Raw genomic sequence first — 13,665 nt, 5'->3', positions numbered from 1 at the left:
TTATTTTGATATATCACAGTGAAAGATTTATCGTCCTCTTTTTTTTTTTTTTTTTTTTTAAAAAAAAAAAAAAAAAAAAAAAAAAAAAAAAATGGTGCAAGGTGGCCTTGACTCAACTGAGTGTATTTTATCAATTGCCACTGAACAAATCACTCAATGGCTTAAAGCAACAGTGACTTCCTTTTTAAAGTTTTGGTTAACATGTTAATTGTACCTGTTGATGGGGTTTGAATAGCATGTAAATTGTACTTGTTAATGGGGTTTGACATGGTATTTCAAAGCATGCATATAACAAGCACTGGTCAAATGCAGCCTCCCTTTATCGACCCCTTGCAGAGCGCCAACACTCACTGTTCTACATCAAGATCTATGTAACTTCCATGGAGCTGAGAGAACAGCTGTGCTAGTCTTTATGCCACATAGTGTCCCCCAGTTCCATCAGATGTTGCAGATGACAGAATTTCATTCCCTGTTCTGCCTGATAATACTGTTGTGCGTAGATGCTGTATTTCCTTTATCCACTCTCTGCTGATGGACACCCAGGCAGATCCATAGCTGAGTTACTGTGACCAACGCTGCACTAGGCATGGGTGTATAGATTTCTGATGGTGGCTGATTTCATTTCCTTTGGCTGTAGGATTGCTGGATCATGCTGTCACCATAATTTGAATTCCACACTGTTACCACTCTACCAAAAACCCAGGAGACAGAAACTGCTGGAAGGAAACAAACTTATTCCAGGTCAGCCCTGAAGGAAACAGGAGACTCTCCAGCTCTCCCTCTCAGCTCAGCTCAGCTCAGCTCAGAGTGGAAAGGGCTGTTACGGGGAGTTGGGTATGGCCTTCTCCCCCTAGGCCTTTCCCTTGTCTTATGAATTCTGGGCCTTGATATGAAGCCAGAATTTTCTTTTCAGATGAAGATATTGCTTTTCTGTAAGTCAGTTCATATGAACCGAGGAGCAGGAACAAAGGGAGCCTTACAGACTGCCTTAAAAGATCAGGGCTATGGTGGAGAGGGGAAGCAAAAGTAAATAAAACATTAGGGGAAACTTTGAGAAGAGAAGCAGAAACAAGTCCTTTAGAATAACTGCCTTAGCAAGTCTGGGGATTTTCTGTACTTTGATGTTCTCAGTTTAAATATGGTTTGTGCCCACACTGTTCAGTGTGGTGGGTCTGTTTTCCAGACTGGTCATGATAATGGAGTAAGAGCAGAGAATCCCAGGAGAGTGGTCTCAGCCAACCCATCATGAAAGCATATCAAAGAGACCAGTGGTGGTGAAGTCAGAAAAGGAGCTTTATTAACATGGTGACCACACCAGGAAGAACAGAGGGCCCATGACCCAGAGTCTCTCTTCAAAGGTCTTGGTGTTATGCAGCAGCAGAAGCAAAGGCAAGGAGCGGAGCACCTAGGCGGTCCATGTTATGGCCCATCTGTGCTGTGGCCCATCCATACCATGGCCTGCCTGTGTTGTGGCCATCTGTGCTGTGGTTCCACTAATATTACTTGGGATCTTTATCTCAGAATCCACCAGGCATTGCTTTAAGTTAGCAGCCAGGAAGTTCTTTGTTGTTTAGGAGTAGTTTTAGGTTTTTGTCTTAAGTTCGCCAGTAGGACCCATTGTTGGCTATTTTCTTTCAGAACTTGAAATGTGTCACTCATTCACCCCAGGCATGTAAGGTCTCCAAGTGCAGTGCTTGATGATTGCACCATGTCCATGGGGTTTTTTTGTCTGGAGCACCTACATAGTTCTAGTTCAGAGCCTTTCTGAGACTGCAGACCAGATGATTGCCAAAGCCACATCTCTGGGGCTGGAGCCTGGACTGCCAGGTAGTTCCCTCATACCAAATGCCAAGTATTGCTGCTTGTTCATAAGAGTTCCATATTCCTTGCCTCATGGCCTTTATATAGGACAGCAGTGTGACAGCTGACTCTGCCAAAAGAGGGAAAAAGGGAAGGAGAGGAGAAGCCAAGAGCCTTTCATGAACTATACTGGAGGTTCCAGTGTCACCTCCACCTGTTTTCTGTTTGTTAGAGTCACAAAGTCCAGCCCACATGTACTGGGAAAGGAAGGAAGTCCCACCTTTTAAAGAGTGGATTGAGAGCTGGAGAGATGACTCAGTGGTTAAGAGCACTGACTGCTCTTGCAGAGGACCCGGGTTTGATTCCCAGCACCCACATGGTGGCTAAGAACCGTCCTTACTCCAGTTCCAGGGGGAATCTGAAGTTCTCTTCTGACCTCAGGGGCTTTGCACAACACGGGTGCACTCACATACATGCAGGCAATACACTCATACACATATAAAATAATAAATATATATATATATAAAGAGTGGATTGAAGAGTGCATTCCTGGATTTAAAGCATTGCACCTTGGCTAGTCAGCTAGGGTCTGCTCTACTTAAAGACAAGTAGTCCCTTAACATGCTTCATAGCAACCCTGCCCTCCATTCCTTCTTCCTAGTGGTTGGTGAGCCCTGGCACTCATGGTTCTCCAAGAGATCTTTCCTTCACCTGGAGGAGCCCAGCTGGGCTTTCTGGAGAGATTTCTCCCACCAGCTTCCGTGCAGACCCTGTCTTAAGAGAAAGTAAAAAATCCCCCACCTTTTTTTTCAATTACAAAATAAACCAGTTATCCACTAACTATAAGCAACTGCCTCTGTCTCATACTAGAGGCATACACTAAGTTGTCTCTGGTCCTTGCATCCAGGGCATCTAGAAAGAGAGGTGGAAGAGGGGGTTGCAGCCACACCACATTACAAGTTCAGACTTGTCTTATAATGTCCACATTTCCTAAGTGAGCTTTGAGTTGACAGTGTCTCTCATTGTCATATGTGGACATAACTGGTAAATCAGTATACTGGTGCTTTATAAGGCAGACAGCTGTCTGGGGCAGCAGTGAGACGCTGCTGAAGGAGTTTCTGCTCATCACTCAAAAGCGCCTAACCAGACAGACCTGCCAGTTAAGCCCAGTCAAGAGCACCCTGGAAATACAGGTGGCCACTGAAGGTCAGAAACTTGCACTAAACATGCCCCTCTCATGTCTGGGATCAGAACCTTAGGTGTCTGTCCGTGCATCCCACTGGTGCTCAAGTGCCTTAGTAGCCTAGGTCACTGCAGACCCTGGAAGTCTCATAGAACCCTCACCCAACTCAGAAGAGTTGAAAGAGGCTGAAACCTGTTCAGGTCTCTTCCCTATCATGTCCCTTCCTGTGTGTAGAAACATGCTGTCTTGGTCACTTTTCTTATTACTGTGAACCAGTCCCCAGAATAAACCACTTCAATAAGGTTTCAGGAGGTTCAGGTTGGTTACTTGGCCCTACATGCTTCCACAGAGTTCTGTATGGGCAGCTTGTGTGACATAAGCTGGCCATGTCATGGCAGAAATGAAATGGCCAGGGTCAATATGTTCCCAAGAACCTGCCTTAGTGATCTACTTCCTCTAACTAGGCCCCACCTCCTAAAGTTTCCAGAACCTCCCACAGTAGTACCACCATAAGCATTAACCTATGAGCCTGTAGGGGCCATTTCATAGCCATAACTCATAGGAAGAAAGATGACTCCCCAGACAGAGGGCACAAGGCTAAGGAGGGCACAAAGCAGAGGGCCCCCATCTCTGCCTTTACTGCCTCCACTAACAGCAGAGCACCTGTTTGTGCCACCTCAATGCCCGACAGCAGGAAACTGCCCTTCATTCCCAAGCTTCCCTTCTGCTCCTCTGAAGCACCCGCGCCTTCTTCAGAGACTGGACATCAGGCAGTTTCTGCCCTCCTCATGGGTGTAGGCTGAGCTAGCCAGGGCTCTATGGTTGCAGGTCTTCCCCATCTGAGTGTATTGTACAGTGGTGAGCAAGGAGACAGGTGCTAAGTGGACCTCGAGCACAGAGCTTGGGCTCATGCTCTGCACACCCCTCAACCCCAAGGAACTGTTCACTTTCCTGCTGTGCATGGTTTTCTCTTGATGCACATGCCAGCCCACCTTCCCTGTCCCAGTTCACTGAGCTTGCCCATGGAAACCCAGTGGGATGGGCTGCTCCCATGCTCCCTTCCCCAGTGCTGGTGCCCTCTGCTTGTTCCATCTCTTTCTTCCTGGGCTTCCTCCACTCCAGCCAGAGGGAATTTAAGACTTTCTTCCCTGTCAGTTTCTGGTTCCATGATTACTTATCAGAAGATGAATTACCTGAGAAATGTCCTTTGACCTGGTTTGAACTGACTTGCCTGTCTCCAAGGTCACAGTCTTGAACTCCACGTGTGTCCCAAGTCACATTCCACAGCTAATTGTTCTCTTGCTTGCACAAAATAATGCTTGCAGGGAAGGGTACTCACTGTGGCAGGGACAAGTCAGGCAGGTGGACACCCAGGGGTCTTCTGCTCCACTGCCCACCCGCCTCCTGGGGGTAGCCACGAGTAGCTGTCACCCGGCAGGTGAGGGAAGGAAGGCAGTATTCTCTACAGAGCATATGGACTATATGAGAACCTTTCCAGTTAGCATTTTCTCCATTTTCTCCCTAGCAAATAGTCCCTGCTCTCAGCACATCTTCTCATCCTGCCCCCTCCAAAAAGAACAGCAATAATAAATTCTCTCCCCAAATCACAGTGGCCACAGCAGCTTTTCTTTCAGGGAACACAAAGCACAGAAGAAGCAATGAAAAGTTATTAACCAAACAATAAAAACTATGCAAAGTGACAGCTCAGAATTTATTCAGTCCTCTAGAAAAGGCCACAGACCCTGTGGTGCCCCAGAGGAACAGGACTGATGTTTCCACAGAAGTTAATAATCACTCTCACATGTAACACACTTGATGTTTTGTGTGAAGAGAAAAACTAAATGCCCCTATATTCAGTGTCTGAGAATGTTTTATGAGCCTCATAAGCCCCAAATCCACTTTCTGCAAGGGAGTGGGGCTCACTATTCGCATTTCCTCCAAGTGAGTCATGGTCATCATGACTTGGGGGATGTGTCCATGTGAATGTTCCTTAATAAATGGGTTTTCATCCAGAGAAACATGCTGTGCCTAGGATATGTGTGTGACACATATGACAGTGTAAAAGCAATCCACTTAGTTTTGTTGTCCTTGTTTGAAATAACTGCAGATCCTGGCTAACTTGGAGCAAGGTTTAGCTGAAGATGGTGGCCTGAGCAGCGTCAGCCAAGAAAGCAGACAAGGTGAGTGGTCCCCCTCTGTTAGCTGATCAGCTGTCAGAGGTATGCAAGGCTCAGCCCATAGTGTTCTCCCTCACTATCATCCAACAGTAAATAGCAAATGGTCCATTCACCCAGTTCCCTTGTGACTGTGGTGCAGATGGACCTCTGGGCAAATGTAAACGTCTACCTACTCATGGGAAAGAATATGTATGGGCCTTAACCCAGTAATCAGAAATATAAGTGGAGGTTCTGAGTAGAAGTTCTGAGAAAGTGTGGACAGCAAGGCCTGGCCAGCTACTGGGGACCTGAGGACCTTCCATGTGGGAAAGACACCCCTCCCCGCCATGGCAGGAGGGAGCCCATTGAGATGTAATCCTAAGAGGATGCATGGGGAGGGGGAGGGGAAAGGAGCCATACTGTGCACCCTCAGTGGCTGAGCATCCTGCTCTGTTGTAGAGCCATGGGAATCACCTGGGGACACAAGGTGGGCTACAGGGGCAGATCTGAGAAGATCATTATCTTGATTTGTTTCTTATTGCTGTAATGAAATATCTAAGACTGATTAATTTATAAGGAGAAGGGTTTTTATTTTTATTATTTATTTATGTGGGGTGTGTGTGTGTGTGTGTGTGTGTTTACATTTGTATACACTTTCAGTAACTTCATTGCAAGGCATCAAGACTATCTGGCTTCTAATTCTGGTTGTTTTATTCCCACCAGGGCTCTTGATTTACTGAGAATAAGCACACCATATCTAGGTATCAGACAGCAGCCACAGGAAATCTCACTCAGAGTCACAGCAGAAACAGGCTTGTAGGAAGAGCTTGAGCTCCCAGATGGGCGGCCCACTGAGCCTAGTGCATCTTATAGACTAAGAAGATTCTGTTTAGAAGCTCTGACATGATGTGATACAGGAGATTGAAGCAGTGAGTGTAGTTCTAATTGCCGGAAGCCAACATGTGCTCAGTTCTCACTATCAAGTTTTTATGTTCTTAAGCACTCTGATAATAAGCAAGCTGAATTGCTGGGTGTGTATGACCTCAGGAGTCCCATAGGGTTTGTGTTCAGCTAGGTCATTCACAGAAGGACCTAAGCTTAGAGATATGCCCAGGTTTATGCCCCTGGGGCAGATCTGAAGGTGGCATTGCCTATCCACCTGCCCACCTTCCACCCAGTGTCTTGGTGTGTCTGATTCTCTGGAAGGAGTAGGCAGAGCCTAGGATGGAGAGCACCAACCAGGGCAAGATGACACATCCCCACCTGTCTGTCTGGGCCTCAACCTAGTTACTAGCAGAATACATACTTGGACACAGCACAGTCCCCAATCCATTACCAAATTTAATTGTGCAGGCCTAAGTCTAAGTGATTTAATTGAAACCACTTCTTCTGCCAGGCTTTACCTGTGACCTTAGGAAACATCAGTCAGCCCTCTCTTTGCCCCAGGCAGCTGTTAGGGGACCCCAGCAAGTTCACAGAGCCAGTTTGAAAGCCACAGAAGAGCTAGGCAGTAAAAGTTTTTGAATCAGCAGAAGATGGCTGATATTCAAAGTGAGCAAAGGAGTGTGCAGTTCACTTGCACAGGTGCTGGCCTTGTCCTCTCTACAAGTAAGGAGTGCTTTTACTGTTCAGGTGGCACTTTTTGGCCTACTGCCAGTATCCATCCTCAGCTCTGTGAAGAAGATAGGCCAGACGTTGTTTCCATCTTAAAAATTAAAGGGTCTGCTCATTTTCCCCAGGTCACAGGATCTAAAGCAGAGCCACCCAGCCCTGCCTCCTGTGTACAACCTGCTCCTCCACTAGCCCTGGGACCCGTGAGGGTAGCCTTGCAGCTGGACACGGTTGCTGCTTGGCCACCTCCCATAGGTCAGCTTCCAGAGGTGTCCAGCCACCCTGGGCAGTAGTCCATCTAGCAGCTCACAGCTGCAAGCCTGTGCCGTGTTTACATCAGAGGTGCTCATAGGCTTCTAGCCTAAAAATGGACTCCTAGATCGAGGAATGGTGGCACACACTTAATCCCAGCACTTGAGAGGCAGAGGCAGGCAGATTTCTGAGTTTGAGGCCGGCCTGGTCTACAAAGCAAATTCCACGGCTACATAATGAGACCCTGCCTCAAAAAGAAAAGAAAAGAAGTTGAACTTCTGATTAGGGCTTGGGTCACTTGTCTGAACTGGGATGGTTTTCTTGCTGTATTATCTATGCAAATGGTCTCTGAGGAGAGCCCACTGTGACCATCCTGCTGATAACAATTTCCTGTCTCCAGTGTAGCCCACAACAAACTAAACATTCTGGGTGAGACTGATGAGGTTAGCCTGGGACTTTTATTTTTTTTGTTTGTTTTTCTTTTTGTTTTGTTTTATTTTGTTTTGTTTTGTTTGTTTCATTGAGACAGGATCTCCCAGTAATCCCAACTGACTTCACTATGTAGACCAGGCTGGCCCTGATCTCACAGAGCTCTGCCACCCTCTGCCTCTTAAGTGCTGAGATTAAAGGCGTGCACCACCATACCCAGCTCTGGTGACCACTGTTTGCCTATGTACACTTATACTGTTCTCTCCCACAGCTTCGGTTCAGCTGTGGAGGGCGCGACTAGGCCGTGTGCTGTATTCCATGGCGAACTGTCTGCTCCTGATGAAGGTATGTGGGTGGCCATGCAGCAGAGTGCCTCATTCTAGGGAGCATGCCAGTGGGAAGCTGCCAGAAAGCGCTGTACGTTCTGACAGAACTGACATGGAAGTGGGCCCTGGGCCCAGGCAGTGTTCAGCTTGGCCTGGATTGCTCAGTAGAGTTCAGTCACATTCAGGGACCAAATTTGTTGTTTCTGAAATTTGATGAAAATTCCACAGGAAATAGTTTACATTACCAGATTTAATTGTGTGGGCCTAGGTCTAAGTGATTTAATTAAAACTATTCATTCTGCCCTGTTTTCCTCTGAATTCTACCCAGAAAAGGGTCCTTTGTTCTCCTTGCCTTGGTGTGAGGGTGGGTTTTTTTTTATGATTGATGCTTTTGACATCTGAAGGCAGGCTTTCCCACCAGACCCACTTGTGAGGAGTTCGCCCAGAGCTTTCCACAGAAGGAGCCAGCGTTAATCAGGGAACTGAGCTGAGCCAGCCAAGCCGTCAGTCACTGTGTTTCCAGTCTATTCTCCACACAGCCCTGCCAGCCCAGGCAGCATGTTTCCAGGCTTCTCTCGTTTCAAAGACTCCCCATGCCTGGCTCACCTCCCGCCCTGGGCACGGGTGTCCTGCTGCAGAGTTGGCAGCCCTGCTGCCAGCTGTAGGCACTGAAACTGCTGCATGAATCCGTCAGTAGGTGCCCAGGGTGCCATTAACACCTTCTGGGCTGGGGTGAGACAACTCAGCACTCCTCCTACAGCCAAGGTCATCCTGTGCTAGCTGAGCTTTCACCAGCAGGCAGGTTACCAAGTGAGAGATGTGCTCCTCTCTTTAGCCCAACTGGCAGCCCTCCACATGACCATGTCCTTGGACTTGGTAGGGGAAGCTGTGTAGCCACATCTCAGCTATAGTACAGGGTCCATCCTCTGCATCTCTGCAGGTGTGTGATATGTGACACTGGGTGCAGACAGACCAATCAGGCTCATCCTATCAGGTGACCTTGACACAGGAGGAATAGTTTCTCTGATATCCTTCCCAGCTCTCATATTCACGCAGCTCCTTCCTGCCCTTCAACACTTGGGATAAAGGAAAATATAGTTTTAAAGAATTCTGTGTCTGCCGGACATGTGTCCTGTGCCTTTAATCCCAGCATTTGGGAGGCAGAGGCAGGCGAATATCCATGAGTTCGAGGCCAGCCTGGTCTACCTAGTGAGTTCCAGGACAGCTGGGGCTACAGGAAGACCCTGTCAAAAAAAAAAAAAATCTGAGTCTGAGATATTTCCGTAAGGCTCATTGCCTATAGGGCCTTTGTTCCTCGCCTCTTCCCTCCTAGCTTGTGTCCTTCTCTTCCCCATCACAGAGTCTGCCCCACCCATAAGTGCTACAGCCCTCAGACAGAGAGGGGTGTGCTTCCTTCTACCCCACACTTCCCTGGCCCAGGCCACTCTCCCAGTGCTGATGTGGCCAGCTCCCAAACCCCACCAGCAGCCTTAACAATCCACAGTCAGGCCTCCAGTATCAAGCCCTCTGTGTCACCTGACAGTCTCTGAATTTTGACTACCAAGGTGCTGTGAGTCCAAGAAATGAAGAACAAATTGTAGATCCCAGCATTTGGGAGGCAGTGGCAGGCAGATCTCTGTGAGCTTGAGGCCAGCCTAGTCTGCATAGTGAGTTCCAGACCAGCTGGGGCTACAGAGTGGCCCTGTCTCAAAATAAAACAAGCCCCAAAAAAAGCAAATTAGAAACTTGTACCACTGGTGTTTCTTTGACCATGGAACTGCAGCTCCTCAGGGAGGGAAGTTACCAGCCCTGCTTTGAGCCTTTTCTTGCTTTTTAAAATGAATTAATAGAAAATCATGGCACAAAGATACTTTTTCTTTGTTGTGCCGTAGCTGTGACCACCAGCCATGTGGACAGAGACACCAAATGCTAGGCCTGTGTTGCTGAACTCAGAACAGGATATATTATCATTGTTCAAAAGCACTTTTGTAATGGGTATTATTTAAGTTAAAAGTTTAGTTTACTTTTATTTTCATAAATTAAAAGGGAGTGGAAAATGTTCCAAGTAAAGCGGATCCTAATACATGTGTTCTGTTGCCATCTGATGGGCACACCCAGTATTGCAACAGTGGGTGGGCTGCATACATGTTCATTATATTCTGTGTACCAGCTAACAATGAGCCCTTTAATAAGCCATTTAATTATTTACGAGTAACATTTCTATTACACTGATGTATATATTCACTTAACTTTTTAATGATGAGAAATTTGCTTATATTATCTAGCTCTGAATATCCACATAATACACTGTCAGCCACACTTGCCTACAAGACAAAGCCCTGGAAACCCCTGACCCTCTCAGTTTGTAAACATGACTTCCCCAAGCCTCATAAGGGTCCTGTGCCACAGGGGTGAAACTGGTTGGTGCTACAGCCTCCCTTAGAAACCCCCTCACCCAAGCCCACATCCCTACACCTCTCACTCGGCACCACTTGTCATGGCTTCTCCCTATGGAAAAGGTCATGAAGCACATGAGCCTGCCTCATATCTGCTTAGGTCGTATTACATGAAGCCTTTGGTGACAGAATGGCTGTAAATCTGGTTTAGCAGCCACTGGGTCAGTATAACTGCTCACAGAAAAGGGTAGACATTGTACCAAAATGCTTTTGCCCCTGTGTGGGGATATATGTCTTCCTTTTAAAAGGCAAGTCTGTATGAACAGAAGAATGGAATGGGCACTCTCTCCAAAGAGCTGCTGTCAGCCATATCCTTAAAGGGCCCTCCATGTTCACAGAGTGATTTCACTGTATAATGATCAGCTAGAGAGCTTACTCGGCATAACCAAAGAGCCAGCTCCCAAAGAGCACAGCCCTGAGCCCTAGTCTCCTGAATCTGAGCATAGGCTGTTCACATTGATTCCTCTGGCCCCTGCCTGACAGTCCTTTCTCTCTGCCACTTTCTTTCATGGTTCTCGAGCCTGTGGTCTACCCAAGCTCTTAGGAGATCAGTGTTTTAACAGAGCAACAATAAAATCCCATCAAAGCTCATGGGTATATTTTCTGCCAGGCCATCATTAGAAACATGAACCTCTGACCCTAAGCTCTGAAATAGAAGGTTTGGAAGCGGGGATGCCAGCCAAAAAGCCATCCCAGCAGGACTTGCTGCCCAGGCATGCTAGCCCCCCATGCTCCCACCCTGGCTGTGTCCACAGCTGTCTGTCAGAAGCATTATTAGCAGGATGAAGATCAGGCCAGGATGGCAGCATCTGTACAGGTGGGATGCTGTGACACTCAGGGCTGGTGATCATAAGCACAAAGTCTGCCCTTTGCTCATTGAAACCAAAAGTAAAGAGTGTGGCTTGACTGGATAGGGCTTAAACATGTATGGCAGAATACATGAAGTCCGGTGATGGGGGGAGCATGGATGGGGGAGGGAGCCTAAATTTGATTAAGAACTGTTGTATGACATGTACAAAAGCTCAATAAAAAATAAATTTTAAAAAAGTAAGAATGTGGGTCAGGTTAGAGGAGGTTCCCGGCAGGAGGGAGCTTAGGGATCATGACCCTCCTGGGGAAGTAGGGACTGGCTGCTACTCATCTATGGAGAGCCTGAATTCCAGGACTGGTTTGAAAGCAGGTCCAGAAGCTGCACAAGGGTGGCACCTCCTCAGCTATGACCTTGACATCCTGAGGGCCAAGGAGCTACCACAAAGCCTTCAGTGTGGGCACCTCACAGACATGTGTGCATGCATACACACATCATCACACATCATGCACACATCAGTCACACACATCACACACTCATACAGCTACACACACACATAATCATACTCCTACACACTCAATCACATGCACAATCTCTCTCTCTCTCTCTCTCTCTCTCCCTCTCCCTCCCCCCCCCTCTCTCTCTCTCTCTCTCTCTCTCTCTCTCTCCTCCCTCCCTCCATGCACTCACGCACGCACGCACGCACATGGACACAACTAGAAGCAGGACAGCCTGGCCACAGGCATCAGTGACAGGCAGCAAAGAGTGGGAGAGGAAACCAAGGCATGTGTGGTCTGGCTCCTCGTGAGCATCAGGCCTTGAATAAAATTAGTTTTAACGAGCTGCACTTGAAGGTACCAGACTGGAAAGGCTCCTTTTTTTTTTCCTGCCAAACTGGAATTTTTCTTGTCATCTGCCTTTATAACATCCCAATTAGCAAACTAGTAACTTCAGTCCCAGTTTGGAGGAAACTGAAAATGTAGAATACAGAAATAAAGTACCTTCTAGAATTTTTTTGAATAGTTAAGAGAAAAACCAGCAAAAGTGGCCATGGGTTGCTATGTACTGTAACTGAGCCAATATCAAGTATTCGGCAGTTCCTGCCAGATAGCTTGCTCAGCTGTGCTAGGTGGTCACCATCACTTCACAGAGCATGAGAGAGGAGCTGACCTCTGAACCATGTGCTGGGCAACACTGTGGACCACAATTGGGAAATGGATATTTGGTGGGTGGTGGCCAGACCTTGCCTCCAGAAGGGACTGCAGTCAGGCAGGGTTGGTGTGAGACCACTGAGAGGAAGGCACTCAAGGCTGAAGGACACAAATGAGGGACACTGTGCAAGGTGTGAACACCACATCCCCGATACCTTCACTGCCCCTGTGCAGTTCTCTGAAGCAACAGGAACTTCCCATATACTACAGGGAGGAGTGGTATCCATGTGCCTGGCTGTAGAAGGTGACCTAGAACTTGGGTTCACTGTCCTGGCAAAGTTGATTGGTAGGGTATTTGTTTCAATATTGACATTTTGTCTCAACGTCTAGCACAGAAAATGTTTGAGACACTTTTAAAATGTGGCTTGTGTGTTCAGAGGATGAGATTATGCAGAACCTCTGATCCATATAACTACTCTGCCAGAAAAGAGCTGGAGACCCAGTGTGGTTGGCCGCTGAGTTTCTGCTTTGAAGGTGGGAGCAGGAAGCATCCATCAGGCCTAATTCTGGGTCCAGGGCCCTTGTGATAACAGAAGACTGCACAGCGGTCACACAGAACCACTATTGGTTTGAGGGGCCTGGGGCCTGCACTGGCCTCCTGCCTCCACCGGCTGTGTGCTCATGTGTCCTTGGTCCAAAGAGTACCTGGACAGTTGTACAGCTTCTCTAGCTTACCACATGCTTTTGGGTCTCTTCTACAGGACTACGTACTGGCTGTGGATGCATACCGTGCAGTAATCAAGTACTTCCCAGAGCAGGAGCCACAGCTGTTGAGTGGCATTGGCCGCATTCTCCTCCAGGTACCACTTGCCAACGGGCTACTCAGAAATTCTGTCCTTCCGAACTTCATAAAAACAGGAAGCAATGAGAAAATATTTCAGTTCCAATTAGTGTGAGCAGTAAGATGTTAGTTCTTGGCAGTGATTCTCTTTGATGGTATTACATCCTGATGGCTTTGGCACAGTTATTAAGGCAGTTGCTCAGAGTGAATCTATAGAAACTGTCCTGTTATAATTTGGGTCACGTCAGCTAATCTGCATCTGTCCTGAAGGGGACTCTTGAGTGCATCCTGGCAAAGGAGGGGCATCCTGTCCCTGATTTGGAGGCCTCAGTAGTACAGTCCTCCACTCACCTGTGTGTAGATGTGGACCCAGGACAGAGTAAGGTCAGAGAAGAACAAATTGTCCCATGTGGACTCATCCAAGTCCACAGTGCACACAGGACTGTTCTGGAGTGTGTTGCAAGGTGGTCTTGTGATACTGCAAGATGATCTTGTGCTGCTGGGTGCAGATGTTGAGGGACATGAGATCGAAGCCCCACCAGCCTTCATTTGCATCGGGCCTTGGCACTTTCCTCTGGGGGACAGGGCAGTGCGCAGTGGTCAGCACTGCCTCCTCACCCATACACCAGCATGCTCATAGTAACCTTGGTCA

The 13,665-nt window shown here is 47.6% G+C and overlaps 2 protein-coding genes across 9 annotated transcripts in view; one reads left to right on the top strand and one right to left on the bottom strand.

The window, feature by feature from the left end:
- Adi1 (acireductone dioxygenase 1) overlaps nt 1-13,665 on the bottom strand; it is a 64,097-nt gene that overhangs the window by 12,265 nt on the left and 38,167 nt on the right. The window lies entirely within an intron of this gene.
- Trappc12 (trafficking protein particle complex 12) overlaps nt 1-13,665 on the top strand; it is a 90,500-nt gene that overhangs the window by 62,957 nt on the left and 13,878 nt on the right. For 5 of the 6 annotated variants that reach the window (XM_029554592.1, XM_008850166.3, XM_029554591.1 and 2 more), the window contains 3 exons: nt 5,091-5,163; nt 7,703-7,776; nt 12,934-13,032. In XM_029554592.1, coding sequence (XP_029410452.1) covers nt 5,091-5,163; nt 7,703-7,776; nt 12,934-13,032 — 246 coding nt within the window. Of the gene's footprint in view, nt 1-637; nt 742-5,090; nt 5,164-7,702; nt 7,777-12,933; nt 13,033-13,665 lie in introns of those variants that run through there. The other variant, XR_003846594.1, reaches the window with a different exon arrangement.

Source organism: Nannospalax galili, unplaced genomic scaffold (assembly GCF_000622305.1).
Source record: "Nannospalax galili isolate Female #2095 unplaced genomic scaffold, S.galili_v1.0 scaffold100, whole genome shotgun sequence".
Lineage (NCBI taxonomy): Eukaryota > Metazoa > Chordata > Mammalia > Rodentia > Spalacidae > Nannospalax > Nannospalax galili.
Note: the sequence above shows the minus strand (reverse complement) of the source record. Positions and strands in the feature narration are given on the sequence as shown.